At 39.3% G+C, this 23,063-nt stretch overlaps 1 protein-coding gene across 1 annotated transcript; it reads right to left on the bottom strand.

Moving 5' to 3' along the window:
• Positions 1–1,041: 1,041 nt before the first annotated feature.
• Positions 1,042–22,454, bottom strand: LOC110989568 (uncharacterized). The gene is made up of 10 exons (XM_087144154.1): positions 22,352–22,454; positions 20,919–20,991; positions 19,988–20,338; positions 19,464–19,700; positions 18,881–19,021; positions 9,951–10,286; positions 9,202–9,432; positions 8,855–9,082; positions 8,336–8,469; positions 1,042–2,309 (listed from the first exon to the last, which is right to left on the bottom strand). Exons 1-10 carry the CDS (start codon positions 22,415–22,417, stop codon positions 2,181–2,183), a joined length of 1,926 nt encoding a protein of 641 aa, XP_087000280.1. The 5' UTR covers positions 22,418–22,454; the 3' UTR covers positions 1,042–2,180.
• Positions 22,455–23,063: the final 609 nt, after the last annotated feature.

The raw sequence follows: 23,063 nt of genomic DNA, 5'->3' as shown, positions 1-23,063 counted from the left end.
TATACAGGTAAGAAACACAAAACTATGACACAAAACAACAAATAAAACACTTATTGAATATTACATTTAAGGGAAGAAATACATAATGAGCCCTTGAGCTAAAATTATAAACTTCTTTATTAAAATTCAATTTTAAAAATAGTTTCGTAATGACCTGTATATATAAAGTACAAAAATTGTGTTGAAACATAACATATGCATTAAACATGTAAACATTATATAATAAAATACAAGAGACTAAAAGATGTCAATTAATAAGCTGTTGCTACTCAAGCAGGGATAGATATTACTCTGCAATTATAGAGTCGTATCGAAGGTGGTATTGGGCTGTTTCTCATTCTTGTTATTCTGCAGCGAAGCTCTGGAATTTGTTTTAGTATGTCCTAACTGTCTTGCATTTTCCACAGATGGAAGAAAATTCTGAAATTGTTTTGAATGGGTTTTTGTCTCTTTTGCACGTTCATTAGAAGAAGCATATTGAGCTGTTTAACCTATGGTTTAAATCTGCAAAAAAATGAAAAAAATATTATTACATCTAGTATAAAGTAAGAACCATGTCAAACCAAACTTATATCGTAAGCGACGACCACCAACGTCTCGATGCCAACGACGCAGACCCAAACGTTGTATATAGGCCCTTTGACCCCAGCAGACTCGTGATAGTAGAATCCGTAGTACACAAGCGTGAAAAACATGCACATTATTCGTCCAATTTTTTATAATCACGACGGCAAAGAAAAAGTCTGTTGACTATGGTGCCAAAAACAATCTGCTAAGGCGTAAATCCAGTCTATAAATTTGGCATAAAAGAAAAAAAAATGAAAATATCGTTGGGCATCAAATCTGCTATGATATTCAAGAGCCTACGAGGGATATACTCGACCACATAAACTTTGCGACTTACAAATACATCGGCGCGCAAACGCATAAAAAGTCTCGCATTCCACCAAATACAATTGTAGTGGGACGCCACAAGGAGGCCCAGTCCCATTGTGAAACGGAACGAGCACACGCACAAAGACCGAGACAGACTCAGCAGGATATCTGTAGCCTTGGTTTATCGGTGATCAGCAACTGTCACAGGCATCCTTACAATACAAATCCTGGAGTGACAAAAAACCCATTGCCTGAAATAACAAAATATTGAGAGCTTCCAATGATCAACCTGTATCTACATACACACACTTAACATGTACAGTACATTCACAGACAAAAGCACATGTGTATCGTTGCTTAGATAGGATACTTAAAAGCGAACGGCAATGTCCTTAAACATAATACATCAATATCACATGCAAAATCAAGAATAACATGTACTCTCTGGGGGTTTCGTTGTAGACTGTACTACAAAATCACCATAGATTAGGGCTACACAGACGCGGAAATGGGTGCTACTGACACCAAAATATACCCATACTCTCCGCGTCCCTCTAAAACTCGAACTCCACGGCCGGCCAACCCCGTCAAAGTCTTTGACCGTCTCTTATACTGTCTTGTTTGTATTCATACGCAAAGAGTTACTTGCAAGTAAATTATAGTACAAGTAACGTGAGCTTCAAATAACACGTCACCAAAATATCACATAATATAAGGGTTTATTATTGTATATGACAATAATTTTGATACATTCAGTCAATTGTCTAAAATAATATTTGGACTTATTTTCCTGGTGGAAGCTTAGCCTACCTAGTACAACCAGACCTTGTTGTCTGCTGCAAATATGAGAAGACTTTACAGGTGTTAAGAATTATGTTTGAAGAAAATATGACTAACGATTTGCTTTTTCCTTTATCAAATCCTTTGGTGATCAAACGCCCCAAAAAGTGCAGGTCGCATTGCCCAGAATTCAAGCATTGTAGGTGCAAACCCTATGTGTCCCAAATTAAGTGTATCTGACAACGAAACGCGAAATAGCCTTGAAAAATGTTATTTTGGGCCGGAGAAATGACTCAAAAAAGGGTTATAGCTTACGGGGCCCGGCCAAGGTTATCACAGAGTTCTAAGAGCAAAGGGACAGGTACAAATCTAACCACTATTGTTTGCAGACAATGGTCTTTACAATCCAAAATCTTGAATTCATTTACAAGTCACTGTCAAACTAAACTCAATGAAACTTCCCGCACTATGATTACAAATTTATATAGTTTTGACAATTGGCTTCCAATGAACTCAACACGTTCTTAGCATTTGCAGTCGTTGCTGGGAGCTACAGATAGGGGTTTCAGCTCGGCTATCGATTCCTTCATGGCAATCTTTGATGTATCCTGCGTTTGTCTATCATGCTTTCTTAAAAGCCTCCTTAGATGTATCTGCGTAAGAAATAGAAAATAACCACTTACGAAAGTGGGCAGATTTCGCACCAGTATGGACAAAATAAGCATGAAAGAGTATCACGTTCTCATAATCAGTCAGAGATCTTCAAGGTAGTTTCGGACTGGTTTGCTGTGCTGTGGGCATATGTTTGATTTATTTCCCCGTAATGCTTTCATAATGCCTCCAAAGGCAGAAGGAATCAAGCAACTGGATTTCTAAGGAGAGCGTGATCAAACTTGATTGCACGTGGATAATAGTTCCATTACACACATGTACTTACAATGTAAAGGATCAAGATGACACATACGACTGAGATGGAAAGCATGACCACCAAGAAAATCAGGCTAACTGTGTTTCCTCCTGGTTTGGGTTTGGTTATCGACCCAATATCATGACCCGAAGCAGGTGTTGAATCTGTGGAAACAGTCAAACCAGCTCCAGTTTAACATATACTTGTTATTTTTCTCATCTTGATATTTAAACACAGCTTCAATTCTAAAATAGGGACTCATGTTTGAAATAATCAGTCATTGAACCCCGATCAAAGGAAAACAAAATGATTTTTATCCTTTCGGCATTCTTGAAATATTAAAATTGTTTTACACTCATGAACAATTCATCATATGATTCAAACTCTCACATGCATTATCCTCATTGTAGTTAGCAAATCTCTGACATACCGGGTCTAAAACTAGTTTATGCAGTCCGCTCTTTTCGCTTAATTTGTGCATTGTTTCTTGTCAGGTCATTTCAACAACTTTAAATTTTCAATTTTCCTCAACTATCTAAATTGAGCACCTTTGTCGCAGGGACTCTGTGATGACATTGGTTGCCCAGCATCAACAGATGGCCGCTGGTTATCATACACCTCTGTGGTGTGGATAGTCTTGGCAAAATGTACTCTCATGCGACTGCCGCTGCCCACAGCAACACCCACTGCCTCACACTCATAGACTGCATCATCGCTGACATCGTTTACTTGGATGGATGCCGAAGTCGAGTACGTGTTGTTTCTCAACGACAAACCTGATGGAGAGATACCAGGAAAACCAGACGGTAAACAGACAAAGTTCATAGGCAAAATGCAGTGCTATCAAAGGCAACATAAAACAGTTTAACAGCATTGTTGGAGCGATACGACGTACCTGTGCCGGCTGGTAGAACTACAGGCCTGACCGTTAGGGAAGCGTTGAGTGCCGTAGATCTGCCTAAATACAGACGTCTCCACCTCAGCTCCACGGCAGGTTTGACCTGATCCATGACACACCTCAGGTTGTGCTCCGCGATGGTTTGGTCTATAGGAACCTCACACTGGTTTGCATCTGATGCGCTTGGTTTGCATCCAATGACTGTAGGATATGGCTGCCTTGGGGAAACTTAGTAATCAGCAGAGGTGAAAAAAAGCTTAATATTTATGGAAAGCTTTCTTTGGAACAAATACGAAAGACAGGGTGAACAAAATGCAGTTGCCATAAAGGGGGGGAGGAGTTGATGTGAAATGCTGAAAACTTGGAGAGAAAAACTGGGTGCCGATGGAAGAAAAATAAGGATGGTAGGCCTAAACGGATTACAAATGAAAAATGGGCCGTGAATCCTGATCTTGAATGCAAAACTGGAATGGTGAAAATAGCCGAGACAAGGACGGTGTTGCAAAACACCGCCAGTGTACCATTATCCATTAACTTCAAACGTCTTCATATCTAATAATATTTTGCAATTAGACTAAAGTTCTGTTTTGGAACAGTCAGACATGGCCACATGCTAAAATGTCACGTTTATTCAGCTGCCCTAGCAAGCTGCCTTAAGTTAAAACCAACACGTGCTAGACGTTTATTTATGTGCGTGTGTTAGCAATATAGCAGGCAAAAAAGAGTGATTCAGATTTACAGCACAGAGCACTCACCCTTGTCACAAACTTCTACTTGTCCTTCCTCAACCATTTGCAATCGAGGCTTCAACATAAAGTGATAAATTCCCTCGTCTTTGGCAGTGACGTTCTCAGTGACTAGAGAGAACTCACTGTCGATATCATAGATGCCGTGTGGTATGCCGTTCTGAGGAGCAACTCGTCCCCTGAAGTACGAGATCAGCAGGGCCGTGCTGCTTGTTGTTCCGTAGTACCAATACATGGCGTCAATGTCTCCAGGTGTGTACTTGCGAGATGTGATGGGGGGACAAGGTACGATCCCACGGTGGCCTCGTTCTAAGAAAATCATTTCCTCGTCTGCTCGTGTGAATGCTCCAAAAACTAGGTAAAAGAGGAACAACTGTTTAACAGGGGTGAAGAGAAGTGAGCCAAATTATGGTTCAAATTTAGCAACTGAAGACAGAACACCTTAAACCGGTTCTTGAGTTTCACCTTTGCTTGAGAAATTTGCAGCTTTATATCAGAAAATTTATGAAAATGACCGGCAATTCTGCAAAGTTTAAGTTTATGTAAAAGATCTGACATCTGATATTGATCTTAATTTCTGGGAGACTGGAAATTCGGATGGGGCCTGGACATTGTCTGATGCTCTTAGTGATGAAATAAAGATACAAAAAATAAAAATCAATTGTCTGATAATGTCTGTGTGGTAATTTTATATTCATCTAAAATGTAGGAACTCTTTCCTACCTCGATACTTTTGAGTAGTCATGATTAACAACTTAACTTTGTTTCACCATCAGCAGAGAACCGAGGAGGGGTCTTATTTTCCGAATACCGTGTTCGGAAAATAAGACCCCTCTCCGATGTAGGAGGTATCTCCATCCATGAAAAGTTGTCAATATTCAGGAAATCCATAAAACCTGGGGCTCCATAAAACGGGGTCTTTGTAGAGTTTAAACTTTAACGTAATCACAGACACATTTGACAAGGCCCTGATGTTGTTCAAGTCCCGTTTGTCCCTGTTATTTATCTATGATGGACCTAATCTGTTATAACTGCCCCTACCGCATTCTCGTTTGGAATAAGTGAAGTTTTTGAAAGGAAATTGTTTTGCTTCTCCGTTATGAACAGTAGTGTTTATCGTTTTTATGTATCTACATTTGAGAAATACTTACAGCAACAACAGAGGAATGATATCATCAGGCATAATATCACAGCACTATCCATTTTGAGTAGTCTCAACAGATTTTTCAACCTGTAACACGGACAAGACAACCGCTGACTCATTTATACTATTTTGGATCGTAGTTTTCATTTGTCCTGATTTTAAAATTAATAAAGATTGCAGTTACAAGGGAATCGCATGATATAAAACAAGGAAAAGGTTAGGCTTCAAGTGCATGATATGGAACATGGGTGATAAGGGCAGGATCAATGTCAGTGACATATTCTCTAGATAGGCTTAATTCTATAGTAACTCCGTCATTGGTTATTTACAGCGGTCCCTTTAGAGGTGGTGAACAATGTGATTGCTACTGTACGCGCAAAGCCACTGTTCTTGACAGTCATTTCTTTCAAAATTCAGCAAGGGGGCTAAAGTGTTCGGTGAAAACTTTTCGAGAGTACACGTCTAGCTGAAAACAGACCGAAATGAAGAGCAGAACATGCAGCTGCTGGCTTTTTTCCAAGACTGCACTCAATGATGCGTCATATTTGATTCGAAGTCTTGTTTTAGGACGGAGTTCGGTGGAACAGTTCGCCGTTTTGGCACAAGGTGTTGAAGCATGCATGTGTTGGAAATAACTTTGTCATAAAAAAGCATTTCACTAGAAGAATATGAAGTTCGATATTATGTTAGTTTTAAAACGTTTATTTTGCAATATTTTCTCGGTTTTGGGAAATGACAAGAATTCAGATTAGTCTGACAGCTGCCAAAGGTGAAAATGATCCCTGTGAAAGTTTGCTTTATGAATAAACAGGAATTATACTATAATTCTATGGTATACTCTTTGCGATAAACAGATGGGCGACCAACAGGAAGGTCTCATTTCCTGCATTCGGTAGCCTTATTTCAAGGTAATAACTATGGTTTTTACTAAAAAAAAAACACTGAAATCCATCTTTTTTTCAAATTTGAAAAATCATATCTTGACTTAATGACCGAGTATTGTCTCCGAAATTCCTTTGTAAATTATTTTGTGTGCATTAACTGCAGATGACTCATAACCCCGTGAAAAATGAAGTTTGTAAATAGGATTTCTTACTGCATAACACCAGAGCTGGCAGCCACAACACAATATTCATTCTCTATTTGTTTCGTCAAACTTTCTGTCAAGTATTGAAGAAACCAAATCTCCAAAAGAAAAAAATTCAAGTGATTCTGCTGGAAAATGAAAAAAAAATAAATAAAACCAAACCCACAAACAAACAAGATAGATGTCTGATTTCATAGCTTATAATTTAGGTTTATAATTTAGGATAATTTATTTTACTATGTTATGGGGAACAAATAAAAAGGCAGAACGCCTTCGTCTTTTAAAAACTATGCCGACAGTGTAATCACATTGGACAACAAGGACGACTGCTAGTTAGAGTCTCGTGCCGATTAGCAGGTTATCTGGTTGAGATACGAGCAAATAACTGACTTTTTTTGTAAGTTGCACGTTTCACGGCTAGGTTAGTTACAGTAAAGAGAACTACTAAGAATTTTTTAAAAATTTTAATCAATATGCAGGTGTACTCACAGAAATGTTGTTGGACTTTAGAGAGGACGGACAGCGATGTGCAGCTCAGTACGTTCAAACTCAGTATGAAGCTGTATTCCGTTACTTGGAAATTGGACTTCCCCATTGGGAATTCCAGAATTATTTTGAAGTACATGAGCACTGACCACACAACGTGCGGAAACTACGTAAGGGGTTAAAAATGGATCGTCTCCTGTTTACAGTTCCATTGAATGTGAATCATTTCCTTCTTGAGAAACTATTGATGATATGTGATAACTGACATGTAAATATTTTATTTTTAGATTTTATATGGTATTTATTCTTATTTTAAGAAATAATACAGGAAACCCTTGTTTTGTTAATTTCCCTCTTTACACTTCTTTATTATGCAGAGCATGCTTGCGTTTAAGGTTTCACAAAAGCTATACGTCCAAAATCCTGGTATTTTTGAAGTGAAGCTACGTAAGAGAGTTCCTGGATGAAAGTACTACAATGATATGTGTTAAATCTTACTTTAAACGTGCGTAATGCAATGCTACTATGATATACTGAAAATTAAATAATAAAACTCGTGTTAAAAACAGAAATTGGGGCCTATGGTATGAGTGAAACATGCCATCTTTCGACGCAAGGAGATGCTACTGACAGGGGTGTGCTGTATAAGCCTCTATAGTTACACTTGAATCGCTTTTCAGGCTTTTTTTATTCGGTTATGGTGAGTAAATTATTGTTATAATACTAGCTATGACTCTTTTGTTTTACTTCTTTTCGTTGGGTGGGGGGGGGCTGAAGGATGTACAGGTTGACACCGTTCTTCTCCACTGTGCATCCTCTTGTAAAGCAGACAGAATTCTTATTCTTATTGCTACATCTGCCTCACACATCGATGTGATTTTCCTTCATATAACTATGAACACATAGGAAGATTTTTCTTTTCAAAAAGGAACCAAGTACTTTGAAAGTGTAAGTATATATGTAAAGTTGTGAAAGTTCCTGCACCATCATCAACTGCATTTGTTGCCAAGAGTCTCCGATAGCTCGAGTTCCAGCTCGAGTATCGATTCCTTCATGGCAATCTTTGATGTATCCTGCGTTTGTCTATCAGCTTTCTTAAAAGCCTCCTTAGATGTATCTGCGTAAGAAATAGAAAATAACCACTTATAAAAGTGGGCAGATTTCGCACCAGTATGGACAAAATAAGCATGAAAGAGTATCACGTTCTCATAATCAGTCAGAGATCTTCAAGGTAGTTTCGGACTGGTTTGCTGTGGGCATATGTTTGATTTATTTCCCCGTAATGCTTTCATAATGCCTCCAAAGGCAGAAGGAATCAAGAAACTGGATTTCATATTTTTAAGGAGAGCGTGATCAAACTTGTTATCGCCATTGCACGTGGATAATAATTCCATTACATATATGTACTTACAATGTAATGGATCAAGATGACATGTACGACGACTGAGATGGGAAACACAACCACCAAGAAAATCAGGACAACTGTGTTTCCTCCTGGTTTGGGTTTGGTTGTCGAAACGTCATGACCCGAAGCAGGTGTTGAATCTGTGGAAACAGTCAAACCAGGTAGAGTTTAACATATACTTTTTATTTTTCTCATCTTGATATTTAAACACAGCTTCAATTCTAAAATAGGGACTCATGTTTGAAATGATCAGTGATTGAACCCCGATCAAAGGAAAACAAAATGATTTTTATCCTTTCGGCATTCTTGAAATATTAAAATTGTTTTACACTCATGAGCAATTCATCATATGATTCAAACTCTCACATGCATTATTCTCATTGTAGTTAGCAAAATCTCTGACATACCGGGTCTAAAACTAGTTTATGCAGTCCGCTCGTTTCGCTTAATTTGTGCATTGTTTGTTGTCAGGTCATTTCAACAACTTTAAATTTTCAATTTTCTTCAACTATCTAAATTGAGCACCTTTGTCGCGGGGACTCTGCGATGACATTGGCTGCCCAGTATCAACAGATGGCCACTTGTTATCATACACCTCTGTGGTGTGGATAGTCTTAGCAAAATGTACTCTCATGCGACTGCCGCTGCCCACAGCAACACCCACTGCCTCACACTCATAGACTGCATCATCGCTGACATCGTTTACTTGGATGGATGCCGAAGTCGAGTACGTGTTGTTTCTCAACGACAAACCTGATGGAGAGATACCAGGAAAACCAGACGGTAAACAGACAAAGTTCATAGGCAAAATGCAGTGCTATCAAAGGCAACAGAAAACAGTTTAACAGCATTGTTGGAGCGATACGACGTACCTGTGCCGGCTGGTAGAACTATAGGCTTGACCGTTAGGGAAGCGTTGAGTGCCGTGGATCCGCCTAAATAAAGACGTCTCCACCTCAGCTCCACGGCAGGTTTGACCTGATCCATGACACACGTCAGGCTGTGCTCCGCAATGGTTTGGTCTATAGGAACCTCACACTGGTTTGCATCTGATGCGCTTGGTTTGCATCCAACGACCGTAGGATATGTCTGCCTTGGGGAAACTTAGTAATCAGCAGAGGTGAAAAAAAAGCTTAATATTTATGGAAAGCTTTCTTTGGAACAAATACGAAAGACAGGGTGAACAAAATGCAGTTGCCATAAAGGGGGAGAGGAGTTGAGGTGAAATGCTGAAAACTTGGAGAGAAAAACTGGGTGCTGATGGAAGAAAAATATGGATGGTAGGCCTAAGTGGATTACAAATGAAAATTGAGGCCGTGAATCCTGATCATGAATGCAAAACTGGAATGGTGAAAATAGCCGAGACAAGGACGGTGTTGCAAAACACCGCCAGTGTACCATTATCCATTAACTTCAAACGTCTTCATATCTAATAATATTTTGCAATTAGACTAAAGTTCTGTTTTGGAACAGTCAGACATGGCCACATGCTAAAATGTCACGTTTATTCAGCTGCCCTAGCAAGCTGCCTTAAGTTAAAACCAACACGTGCTAGACGTTTATTTATGTGCGTGTGTTAAGCAAAAAAGAGTGATTCAGATTGACAGCACAGAGCACTCACCCTTGTCACAAACTTCTACTTGTCCTTCCTCAACCATTTGCAATCGAGGCTTCAACATAAAGTGATAAATTCCCTCGTCTTTGGCAGTGGCGTTCTCAGTGACTAGAGAGAACTCACTGTCGATATCATAGATGCCGTATGGTATGCCGTTCTGAGGAGCAACTCGTCCCCTGAAGTACGAGATCAACAGGGCCGTGCTGCTTGTTGTTCCGTAGTACCAATACATGGCGTCAATGTCTCCAGGTGTGTACTTGCGAGATGTGATGGGGGGACAACGTATGATCCCACGGCGGCCTCGTTCTAAGAAAATCATTTCCTCGTCTGCTCGTGTGAATGCTCCAAAAACTAGGTAAAAGAGGAACAACTGTTTAACAGGGGTGAAGAGAAGTGAGCCAAATTATGGTTCAAATTTAGCAACTGAAGACAGAACACCTTAAACCGGTTCTTGAGTTTCACCTTTGCTTGAGAAATTTGCAGCTTTATATCGGAAAATTTATGAAAATGACCGGCAATTCTGCAAAGTTTAAGTTTATGTAAAAGATCTGACATCTGATATTGATCTTAATTTTTGGGAGACTGGAAATTCGGATGGGGCCTGGACATTGTCTGATGCTCTTAGTGATGAAATAAAGATACAAAAAATAAAAATCAATTGTCTGATAATGTCTGTGTGGTAATTCTATATTCATCTAAAATGTAGGAACTCTTTCCTACCTCGATACTTTTGAGTAGTCATGATTAACAACTTAACTTTGTTTCACCATCAGCAGAGAACCGAGGAGGGGTCTTATTTTCCGAATACCGTGTTCGGAAAATAAGACCCCTCTCCGATGTAGGAGGTATCTCCATCCATGAAAAGTTGTCAATATTCAGAAATCCATAAAACCTGGGGCTCCATAAAACGGGGTCTTTGTAGAGTTTAAACTTTAACGTAATCACAGACACATTTGACAAGGCCCTGATGTTGTTCAAGTCCCGTTTGTCCCTGTTATTTATCTATGATGGACCTAATCTGTTATAACTGCCCCTACCGCATTCTCGTTTGGAATAAGTGAAGTTTTTGAAAGGAAATTGTTTTGCTTCTCCGTTATGAACAGTAGTGTTTATCGTTTTTATGTATCTACATTTGAGAAATACTTACAGCAACAACAGAGGAATGATATCATCAGGCATAATATCACAGCACTATCCATTTTGAGTAGTCTCAACAGATTTTTCAACCTGTAACACGGACAAGACAACCGCTGACTCATTTATACTATTTTGGATCGTAGTTTTCATTTGTCCTGATTTTAAAATTAATAAAGATTGCAGTTACAAGGGAATCGCATGATATAAAACAAGGAAAAGGTTAGGCTTCAAGTGCATGATATGGAACATGGGTGATAAGGGCAGGATCAATGTCAGTGACATATTCTCTAGATAGGCTTAATTCTATAGTAACTCCGTCATTGGTTATTTACAGCGGTCCCTTTAGAGGTGGTGAACAATGTGATTGCTACTGTACGCGCAAAGCCACTGTTCTTGACAGTCATTTCTTTCAAAATTCAGCAAGGGGGCTAAAGTGTTCGGTGAAAACTTTTCGAGAGTACACGTCTAGCTGAAAACAGACCGAAATGAAGAGCAGAACATGCAGCTGCTGGCTTTTTTCCAAGACTGCACTCAATGATGCGTCATATTTGATTCGAAGTCTTGTTTTAGGACGGAGTTCGGTGGAACAGTTCGCCGTTTTGGCACAAGGTGTTGAAGCATGCATGTGTTGGAAATAACTTTGTCATAAAAAAGCATTTCACTAGAAGAATATGAAGTTCGATATTATGTTAGTTTTAAAACGTTTATTTTGCAATATTTTCTCGGTTTTGGGAAATGACAAGAATTCAGATTAGTCTGACAGCTGCCAAAGATGAAAATGATCCCTGTGAAAGTTTGCTTTATGAATAAACAGGAATTATACTATAATTCTATGGTATACTCTTTGCGATAAACAGATGGGCGACCAACAGGAAGGTCTCATTTCCTGCATTCGGTAGCCTTATTTCAAGGTAATAACTATGGTTTTTACTAAAAAAAAAACACTGAAATCCATCTTTTTCTCAAATTTGAAAAATCATATCTTGACTTAATGACCGAGTATTGTCTCCGGAATTCCTTTGTAAATTATTTTGTGTGCATTAACTGCAGATGACTCATAACCCCGTGAAAAATGAAGTTTGTAAATAGGATTTCTTACTGCATAACACCAGAGCTGGCAGCCACAACACAATATTCATTCTCTATTTGTTTCGTCAAACTTTCTGTCAAGTATTGAAGAAACCAAATCTCCAAAAGAAAAAAATTCAAGTGATTCTGCTGGAAAATGAAAAAAAAAATAAATAAAACCAAACCCACAAACAAACAAGATAGATGTCTGATTTCATAGCTTATAATTTAGGTTTATAATTTAGGATAATTTATTTTACTATGTTATGGGGAACAAATCAAAAGGCAGAACGCCTTCGTCTTTTAAAAACTATGCCAACAGTGTAATCACATTGGACAACAAGGACGACTGCTAGTTAGAGTCTCGTGCCGATTAGCAGGTTATCTGGTTGAGATACGAGCAAATAACTGACTTTTTTTGTAAGTTGCACGTTTCATGGCTAGGTTAGTTACAGTAAAGAGAACTACTAAGAATTTTTTAAAAATTTTAATCAATATGCAGGTGTACTCACAAAAATGTTGTTGGACTTTAGAGAGGACGGACAGCGATGTGCAAGCTCAGTACGTTCAAACTCAGTATGAAGCTGTATTCCGTTACTTGGAAATTGGACTTCCCAATTGGGATTTCCAGAATTATTTTCGAAGTACATGAGCACTGATCACACAAAGTTCGGAAACTACGTAAGGGGTTAAAAATGGATCGTCTCCTGTTTACAGTTCCATTGAATGTGAATCATTTCCTTCTTGAGAAACTATTGATGATATGTGATAACTGACATGTAAATATTTTATTTTTAGATTTTATATGGTATTTATTCTTATTTTAAGAAATAATACAGGAAACCCTTGTTTTGTTAATTTCCCTCTTTACACTTCTTTATTATGCAGAGCATGCTTGCGTTTAAGGTTTCACAAAAGCTATACGTCCAAAATCCTGGTATTTTTGAAGTGAAGCTACGTAAGAGAGTTCCTGGATGAAAGTACTACAATGATATGTGTTAAATCTTACTTTAAATGTGCGTAATGCAATGCTACTATGATATACTGAAAATTAAATAATAAAACTCGTGTTAAAAACAGAGATTGGGCCTATGGTATGAGTGAAACATGCCATCTTTCGACGCAAGGAGATGCTACTGACAGGGGTGTGCTGTATAAGCCTCTATAGTTACATTTGAATCGCTTTCCAGGCTTTTTTTAATTCTTTTATGGTGAGTAAATTATTGTTACAATACTGGCTATGACTCTTTTGTTTTACTTCTTTTCGTTGGGTGGGGGGGGGCTGAAGGATGTACAGGTTGACACCGTTCTTCTCCACTGTGCGTCTCTTGTAAAGCAGACAGAATTCTTATAGCTGCATGAGCATCACACATTGGTGAGATTAGCCTGATTTTCATACAGGCTAACTTTGAACACGTAGGATGATCTTTATTTTCAAAACGCTTCCAAATGCGTTCTCAAGGCGTAAGTATATAAGGACGTCAGCAAAAATTCCAGCACTGTGAGTGTATATTATGGAATTCCATATCTGCCGTCGTGCGTTGTGCGTCGCCCGTGTTTTTTTTTGTCACGATTGCGCAGTGGTATTTTTAACTTTGACCCTTGATCGTTTCACATGTACATGTCCTTGTTCGATCGATCCACCATGTATGACACTCATTTTAGCAAGAGAACTAGAAGATGTACATGTATTCGTTTTTGCAGTTGTGCCAAACTCCAATTGAAAGAAGAAATAATATCCTGACATCGGCTAAGTAACGTGTATATGAAATAATACCATTTTGGTTACATAAATAAATTAACAAAATAGACTTTTGTTAGGGTAGATTGTTTTTCTCGAAAACTTAGTTACTCTAAACGTAACTTTACTCGTTAACAGCCAGACTTTAGGTCTATAGCCTATGTGATATTTGTGTCTGTCCCTGCACGATATCCCACAGAACGGAATGTAAATAATGGATTATTTACAATGTTTGATTCCCAATAGTTTTCATAAGAGACGAACTGATTCAACATTATTTTGAGGGCGGATATACCTATGATGAAATCTGCTGTATACTCCAAATTAGACATGACTTTAGTTGCAGGTTGGCTCACAGAAGTCTTTTAAACAGTAACGTTACTTGTTAGCCCCATAAATAATGCTGATGTGCTGGACAACCTGTTCTCATTGGTCTATCCACCATGGCATACACACCCACAAAAACCAACACGTCATATTTTCTGAAACTTAAACCAAGTGGTAATTGCCCCTTAACAATACATTTAATAAACAGTTTGTTATCCACAGCACGTCTAGTATTTCTGGATTTCAAGTTGAAATTGAGAGGACAAGATGGAAGATCTGTATCGGTTGGCAGATTTCTTCCTGGCATTTGATGAAAACAAGTCGTCACATTTTACAGTATGCAAATTAGAAAAACATGTGGATCAGTTGGCCGGAACATTTTTGCTGAAAATGTTTTTCCCAAAAAACACTTGGTTGAATTCTCAGAGATATTTTCTTGTCAAGGGGCAGGGGTAGTCTAGCATTATTGGAATTAATTATGTGACTAGTATGTGCTTTGCAGGTGGGATTTGTAATTGCCTTATTCGGAAAAGATCTTTAGAAGTGAAGTTTGTTAAACCCCGGCTTTTGCAGGTCATATGCAACCCATTTGATGGGCGACGCACGACGGGCGACGCACGACGGACGACAGGCGACGCACGACGGAAAATGGCATGTTTGGAACTGGTAAATGGCAGAATGGGGACACAACAAAAAGCAAAATGCGACGCACGACGCACGACGGACGACGCACGACGGGCGATAGTGACATGCGCATGGAGATTTGTATTGTTACGTTACGTCAAAGATATAAGCAACCATGACTTTGCCAACCAGTGGTAGTAATGCGCATGCGCCTGCCTTATTCGCATATTTCATGGGAAAGGTCCATTCGATTTTCTCAATTCCCCGTAGCTCTGTAAGACATTACATTAGTCTTCTTGATGACGTGATGTGTACCATTAGTGTTGTGGTTATTGTTGCTTGATTACTATCATTCGAGTTACAGTTACTGAAATGATAAGGATAGTGAATGGGCCCATTACAGTAGATGTGTGTACATGTACATGTACACAGTACGGGTATTGTGATGAAATCATATTTTGATCGATACTGCAAGCAAGCCTAGGCTACATCAAAAGGGATAATATGTTGTATATTCTTTTGCGACACAACCATATGGCTATTCAACAGAAATGCTTACGCGAGGTTCGCCCTCCAAGTACACAATGAAGATTTCTAGGCCTACACATAGCATATGAAGCAAAATATGGGACCGTCGGAGAGCACCACCCCACCTTTGTGTTGGTCATTGTTTAATCGGAATCTCAGGACTTCTTTACAGATATCTTGGGAGTAGGGGGACGTGTTAGGTAACAATAGTCTAGAGTGTGTATAGGAATTGGACATGTCGTGGGGGGTACCCCTCAGTCCTATATCTTGCTGGGTTTAACCATGGTTTAGTACTGAAGCTGGGACTAACGGGGACTGGGCTAGCATTCATTACTATGACCTTGTAGACTTCCGTATTGCATGCATACGGTTAAGTTGTATCAACTACAAAAGGCCGGAGCAAATATGCAATGCCACATATTTTGTGCTTACCCAATAGATAGGCCTTGTTCAAACAGACTTAGAATTTGACGTCGTCACGAGAAAGTATGCTGGGGCCTCTAAGAACATGGAGGAAGGAACACAGAACAAGCTGCCAAAACGACTTGCGTCGATAACCTTTGCCCGGGGAATTCCCTAATAATGGTATACAAGGTCTAAACTGGTTCCCGATCCGTACATACTCTCTAAGCGTCAGCTTGACGGCGGACCAGTAAGGGTGCACCCTGGTAATTAGGCCAGAAATATGTCCGCCGAGCTCATTAATAAAAGTTATAGACTCAAAATATTCTATATTAGAGGGTCCTGATAGCCATGAAACTGAGGAATTGAAGAAATATGAGACTGGACCTGTGGGCCGGAGTCGGGGCTTCCAATTCTGAGCAATTTGGATGCAATCGGGTTTAAAAGTGGCACTATTTGAGCCATTTTGCTGAGGGAGGGTTTTTGAAAATGGCTACTTTTCTGGACAGGGACATTTTCTGCATTTTAGGGGTGGTCTGCTTCTGGTGAAAATTTCTCAAAAATTCATTGGTCAACCCCCCGAAAATTGAAAGGAAAATGAAAGAGGACATGTGGAACATCATTTTTCTGTGCAGCCTGAACACCTGTGAGAGTTGTGAGTATTTTTAAAATATTTGTGAAGTATGGGGATTTATCACTGCTGTCTATGGGAATTTATTTGTAGTGGTGCACCCGTAACTGCACGAAGTGTTGCATCCAAGAGGTGTACATGTACATGTGCAGTCAATGACCTCCATTTTCAGAGTGCAGGTGCAATGAATTTCTATTGTACACAATTTTTCTCTATTTCATTGTATGATAACTCTTTTACACTCATATCATTTAAAAGGGCATGTTTTTGAACAATTAAAATTATCCATGGAACTGAGGGCGCTGTTGCTGTAACATCATGTAGGGAAGACATGGTTCAGTGCATAGGTGTTTCTGTTCAAATTGTAAACCCAGAACTTACCTAATGAAAACATTTCTGAGAGAGGGATTGACATTTTGCTATGCACATGAACAACAATAAATCATCAAAGGAAAGAAAACCGAGTCCAGGGATATCTACAAAAATGAAGGACTTTTTGTTTACAAACCAATGTAACGCTGAGGCCTCTTCCTGAGATGACATCACAGTTTTGCTCATGAATATGGAAATCTCATTAGCATAAAAGCGTCAAAATACCCTTTGAAATAATGAAACACAAGTTAAAAAATAAGGTTATCTGAGGCAGATCACAAAAACGTATTGCAGCCACCCTTTAAATCCAACGTTGTGGATGTAAAACGGAGCCTTTGAATTTTATTCAGTTACTGATATGGGACCTATTCTCTCCATAGCTTGTACCTGGTGGATGTACATTCATTATTCGTGCCAGCTTTGTTTTAATGCAAGAGAGCATCTGACTATTTTATTGGCAGACCCAGACTTAGTTTCTTCTGCCTTGGACTCAAAGTCAGGGTGGTGAACTCAGCAGTATGCACTATTGCTACAAGACTAAAAATAAAACTAGAAATACCAGCTTTGGAAATCTATATTTTTAATGTCATGATCTGTGAAGCATGCTTAAGAACCTTGAGAGTTGATATTAACTAAATAAATCAATTTTTCATTACTAAAACACTAAGGAAACCTTACAAAGGAAAGCATAATAATTTGCAGCATTAATTTTTAAAAACAGGTCTTTTGTATCAAATTTCTTAATCTTGTGTGGACACCTGAGTTTTGATTGAATTGTGATAAAAGATAAAATAGCAAAAATTTGAAAATGATAGAAAATGCTGTACAGAGGCAAAGATAAACGCAATAAAAATGTAAGATGATATGTTCAGCAGTGTGGCAACATGGCAGTGACAGAGTAAACAAAGCATATGTACTGTACATGAATATTTGACCAGTGGCGTAACTACGGGAAAGGTGACACGTGCCAAACAGGTGCTCCCGTTTGAAACCTCTGTTACATAATGTGTGGAAATTTACCCCCAAGTTAAGCCACTGTAGTTGACATCCCCATTTGGGAACATTTGACACTTTAAATTTCATCACTTCAACTCGATTCTGTTTAGTTTCCTCTTGTACGTTTATTTTGCAGCTGCTGGTGTCTCTTGATGCACATTCTGCACCGGTGTCATTTATGCCCTCTCTGGCGCAGGTTCATCGTCTTCATTTCGCTTTTTCGTTCGGCATAATACCTGTGCAGTATATTTTGTAACAATAATGCCAGTTTTTAAACTTCATTATGAGAGATGAGAAAGGTACGATGGAAGTTTGGCCGAGCCCAGGACACAAAATATCAGAAATTCCCCGTCTTCAAAAACAGCCTTACATCTCACAGAAACCTCGTTTCTGTGTTGCCCGCAGTTAGAATATTAGTACTTATTCTTAGCATGGAAGAAGGAAAACAGACCCTTTGTAATCTGTGGAGCCTGTTAACTTACATTGTAACGAAATGCAAACCAAACCATGATTGACAGGAGCGAGACTGCAGACATAACCAATGCTGCAACAGTCCTAGGGTTTGTCTCGATCAGCTGGTAGACAATTGCCGATGCAGCACCTGCCGAAGCAGTTGTTCCTATGAGGAAAAAGTGAGAAGTTATTCCGTAAAATGATCCCAAACACCTCTGGATGAATTCAGTTGTTGCATTTTCATTGCTGATTGATTGGTTGTTGTTGATTCAGTCTGCGGATACATCATTTACGAAATGGTGGAAGGGGCGAGAAACTTAAGTGAGACCAGTGATATTGTGAAGGAAGCAACTTTGCTGATCTGGCCGGTTGAAAATAACCGGTTCAATGCAGCAGAACAACAGGAAAAAGACTAAGAATTAAGGGGTAAAATCAGGCCAAGGCACGGCCCCATAAATTAACTGAATGCTCCTCCTGAAAGTCTACATAGCTCGCAAAACCTGCCGACAAGTTGAAGACTTCAGTTTGTACCCTGGTTTGCCGATGAGTCCGCTTCCCCGTAAGTCGCCGTGGAGCTGAACTGGCTGTAAGTCCTCCATAGCTCACCATCCCGCCAAGGATTGGCCGGAACTTCGTAAGTCTCAGTGGTGTAGCCACCGCTGTTAAAATGTACTCTCATGTGACTGCCGCTGCCTACAGCAACACCCATTGCCTCACACTGATAGACTGCATCATCGTCAACATCGTTCACTTGGATGGATGCTGAAGTCGAGTAGGTATTGTTTCTCAACGACGAGCCTGGTTGTAAGATTTTGGAAAGAGTCTCGGTTCACCCTGAACTGTTTGATGTATGACACTCTAATTCTCTGCTGAGTTATAAATCCAATCAACTACGGGTCTGTCATTCCCTACATATTCACCTACTTCTGATTTTTGAAACTGACTCAGTTTTTTGTGAGCGCTGAACAGTTTCCATTGTAGGACCTCTAATTCTGATGCCAGCAAATCTGGCGCCAATATGCTCAATGACAGTTTGTGTTTGAGTAAGCTTTTTTCCTCCCACATTAAATTTAGGCCAATACACTTTTAGTCATTTAGTGCCAAGTAAACATAAACAAAAGACAGTTGAGCAGCGTCCAAGGAAATCACACGAATGCACATGCTAAGACCACTGTTTTAAAAAATTAAGTCCAATGAACGGCACATAACATATTTAACAGCTTGGAATGTCTTCGCTTACCATTGTTGGCCGGTAGAACTACATGCTTCACCCTCGTTGCAGCGTTGAGTTCCACGGATTCATTCATATACGTGTACAGACGATTCCACCTCAGTTCCACGGCAGGTTTAACCTGATTCACGACGCACGTCAGCTCGTGAACAGAAGAGAGGGGGTTTATCTGTATCGCGCACTGGCTTGCATTTGATGGATCTGGATCGCACCGGATGACTGTGGGATATGGCTCCCCTGAGGAAACTGAACGTCCAGAGGTAACAACAGAAGGCATCATTAGTTAGAAATAATGAGAGGACGCAAACAAATATAATATTAACCCTTTTAAAATTTGCGCACGGAAACTATTTTTTTATCTGACCAATTGCTGATAAAATCTACTGTTCCAAACTGTTCAAGTTACTACAGACAGTTGGATCTAACGAATATAAAAAAGAATAGACGTCGATGAGTTTGACTTTCTTCGTTTGGGTTCATGACAGATCTTGCTGCCAGCAATGCGCATGCATAAACATGTACACCCTACTCACCCTTGTCACAAACTTCTACGTGTCCTTCTTCTGTCATCTTCAAACGAGGCTTGAGCTTAAAGTGATAAATTCCCTCGTCTTTGGCGGTGACGTTCTCGATGACTAGAGAGAACTCATTATCGATATCATAGATGCCGTGTGGTATGCCGTTCTGAGGAGCAACTCGTCCCCTGAAGTACGAGATCAACAGGGCCGTGCTGCTTGTTGTTCCGTAGTACCAATACATGGCGTCAATGTCTCCAGGAGCGTACTTGCGAGATGTGATGGGGGGACAAGGCACTTTTCCACGATGGCCTCGTTCCAGGAAAACTGTCCCCCCGCCCTGACTCGCCTGGGCTTGAAAGGCGAACGCTGAGCGAGCAAGGAATGAAGTTTGCCGAGTATCAGTTCAAAGTATATAAAAAAATCGGAGCAAGGTTTGTTGACCTTCGGAAAAACGGGTGGCCTTTCTGAACCAGTCTTTGCCTTGGATTCTTCTACCAGGGATGCCTGGCGATCTAGAGCCATGTCTTTGGGAACAAAACTCTCTCTTATTTGAAATGAAATTGAAGCGACTTTACCTGAAAGACGGTCAGGCTGAAACCATAGACTTTCATATCTCTGTAGCTGAAATGAACTTAAATGGACCATCTCTGAAGTGTATAATTATTTAATGTTTTGATTTATATTTCTGCCCATTGAATTTAACTCCCGTTCACTGGCATGCACCCTGATTTAATATAATTATCTCTTCAGTTACTGACCTTTGTGGAGATGGAATTATTTTTGTTTTCGTGAAAGCATAAGAAAATCCTACTGCCCAGGTTTGCAGTTTTTATAAAGAACTAAACGTGAAAAGTTGGGTTCTTCCTTCCAATTATTGGTATATTTTCATCCAATAACAAATCAGGTCGTTTGGTTCCGTTGGGGTAATATTTTTGTAACTACTTACAGTGAACGTTTACCACTATTAGAAACAGAGATGACGCATGCTTCATCCTGACTCGTTTTAGTTGCCGCTCATTCTGTGAAATGGAAGGAACGAAAAACGTTGACATGTAGGCTAAAGCCTCATTATGGGGAATATGGGTAAAAACTTAATAGTCAGCCCAGTCGAAGAATGAAGCTTAAACTGGGCCGACTGTCTTTCTTGTAGTGGGTCATTTGGGGTATAAAAACATTTTGCTACATTGTATCTTGTTCATTGATGCAGGAAAATAGCTATAAATCGGTGAGATATTGAAAAATCCCGACTTCTGGAATAGATTATGCATATAAGAAATGCTTCAGAGAAAACAAAGACGTATCTAGGTTAAAAATCCGCCAATTAAGAACTTGCACCTGGATTTTTCCATGCAGCCATGTAGCCGGCGACCCATTAAAGTTGCGGTGGTTTAGTGGGAAAAAGGAGAATATTCTAAAGCAAGGGTAAATAAGGGTGGCTTTATAGGAATACCTCTTTGGCATTTAAAACTAATTTAAAGACTTGGATTGATAGCCACTACTATTCGATCGATAAATCGATCAGTTGATCATTTGCTCTCTCGCTTGCGTGCATTTTCGACTGTATTCGGATGTAACACATCTTTGTCAAATCTAGATTCGTCTAACATGCATGGGTGTCTACAAGATACAAACTTCAGATTTAAAAGTAAAACAAAAATCAAATGCAACGTTGTCTTCATTCCAAAAGCTCTCTGTATGTTGTTCAGCGATCACGAACCATCACTGTTAGAGGGCTCTCTCTCCTGACGACAGGGACCGGCGGCTAGCTGCAGTTTAGCATATGTAATTAGCCCTGTGTGCTGAATTTGTATGCTGTCAGGCTAATCGACATGAATAACGTTCAAGTAGTAAGGCTAGGTAGTTATCCTTGTTAACCCTCTGTTGATCACAGTGAGGTAATTTTATTTAAATGAATATCATCCGATTATTTTACGGTAATTTATTTCAAATCAGTGACTACTGTGTTAAATTTTAGATAAACAATTTATAATGAAGTTATCATGAAGTAACGAAGAAAAGCGAAATATGCTATCAGTTCCTGCTTGATATGTGCATTGAGCGGGCATGTTTCCTCATTTATTATAAACCCGGCAGGATTCGTCCGATTTCGTTACTCGCTACCGGTCCCTACGTTTGGAGGACGTTGGGGTTCCTGGAACGGGAACCAGTCTAAGGAACCAAGACTGGACCAAGTTAAGGTGTTCTAACCAGGAATGAAGACATAATCGCAACGCCGAGTCCTAACTGGCAAAACGGAATCAAATTACAACTCCTGCAGTTCATTATTTGACGACCGTTGGTACATGAAAACAAGCACACACAAAGCAGCCTCGTGTAATGGCCCCTTCTAGAAAATCCAAAAGCACCAAACTGTCTTACCTTTTCTGAATGAAACGACAGCCTTTGACAGTTTTTTTTTGACCGTTCACTGTCGGCATAAACCATACCAATCAAAATATTGCGCGCTGGGCTCCAATTGGTCAAAGAGGTATGCTTGCACAGCAACGACATTTGCACATGCGCAAACCAAAATACATTTATTCGACCTCCATGTCAATGGAAGCATTGTACAATTCTTGGCAAGCACTATTCAAAGTCCTACGTTGTGTAAACACAAGATGAACTGTAACCCATTCCGTTCGGTCATTCTTTATTTCCACCTAATTATATGCTGTAAGGATATAACAGGAAGGAAAATGGTTGTGGATGGGGTCCCATAGAAGCAGTGCTTGTCGAGTAGGGATCCCATTAGGAATAAACACGTTATTACGAACACTACAATAATTATGACATGCAATTATTAGTATTAAATGGTTTATTTTAAAAACATCATATCGCAGCCTCACGGCCGAATTGCACAATGGTTTACATATTTTACAAATATGGCTAAAAGACAATGCATACATGTATACAGCTAAGAAACAAAAAAATATGACACAAAACAACAAATAAAACACTTATTGAATATTACATTTAAGGGAAGAAATACATAATGAGCCCTTGAGCTAAAATTATAAACTTCTTTATTAAAATTCAATTTTAAAAATAGTTTCGTAATGACCTGTATATATAAAGTACAAAAATTGTGTTG

The sequence above is a fragment of the Acanthaster planci genome, linkage group LG12, assembly GCF_054643075.1.
Source record: "Acanthaster planci isolate LZ-2023a linkage group LG12, COTS_SCS, whole genome shotgun sequence".
Lineage (NCBI taxonomy): Eukaryota > Metazoa > Echinodermata > Asteroidea > Valvatida > Acanthasteridae > Acanthaster > Acanthaster planci.
Note: the sequence above shows the minus strand (reverse complement) of the source record. Positions and strands in the feature narration are given on the sequence as shown.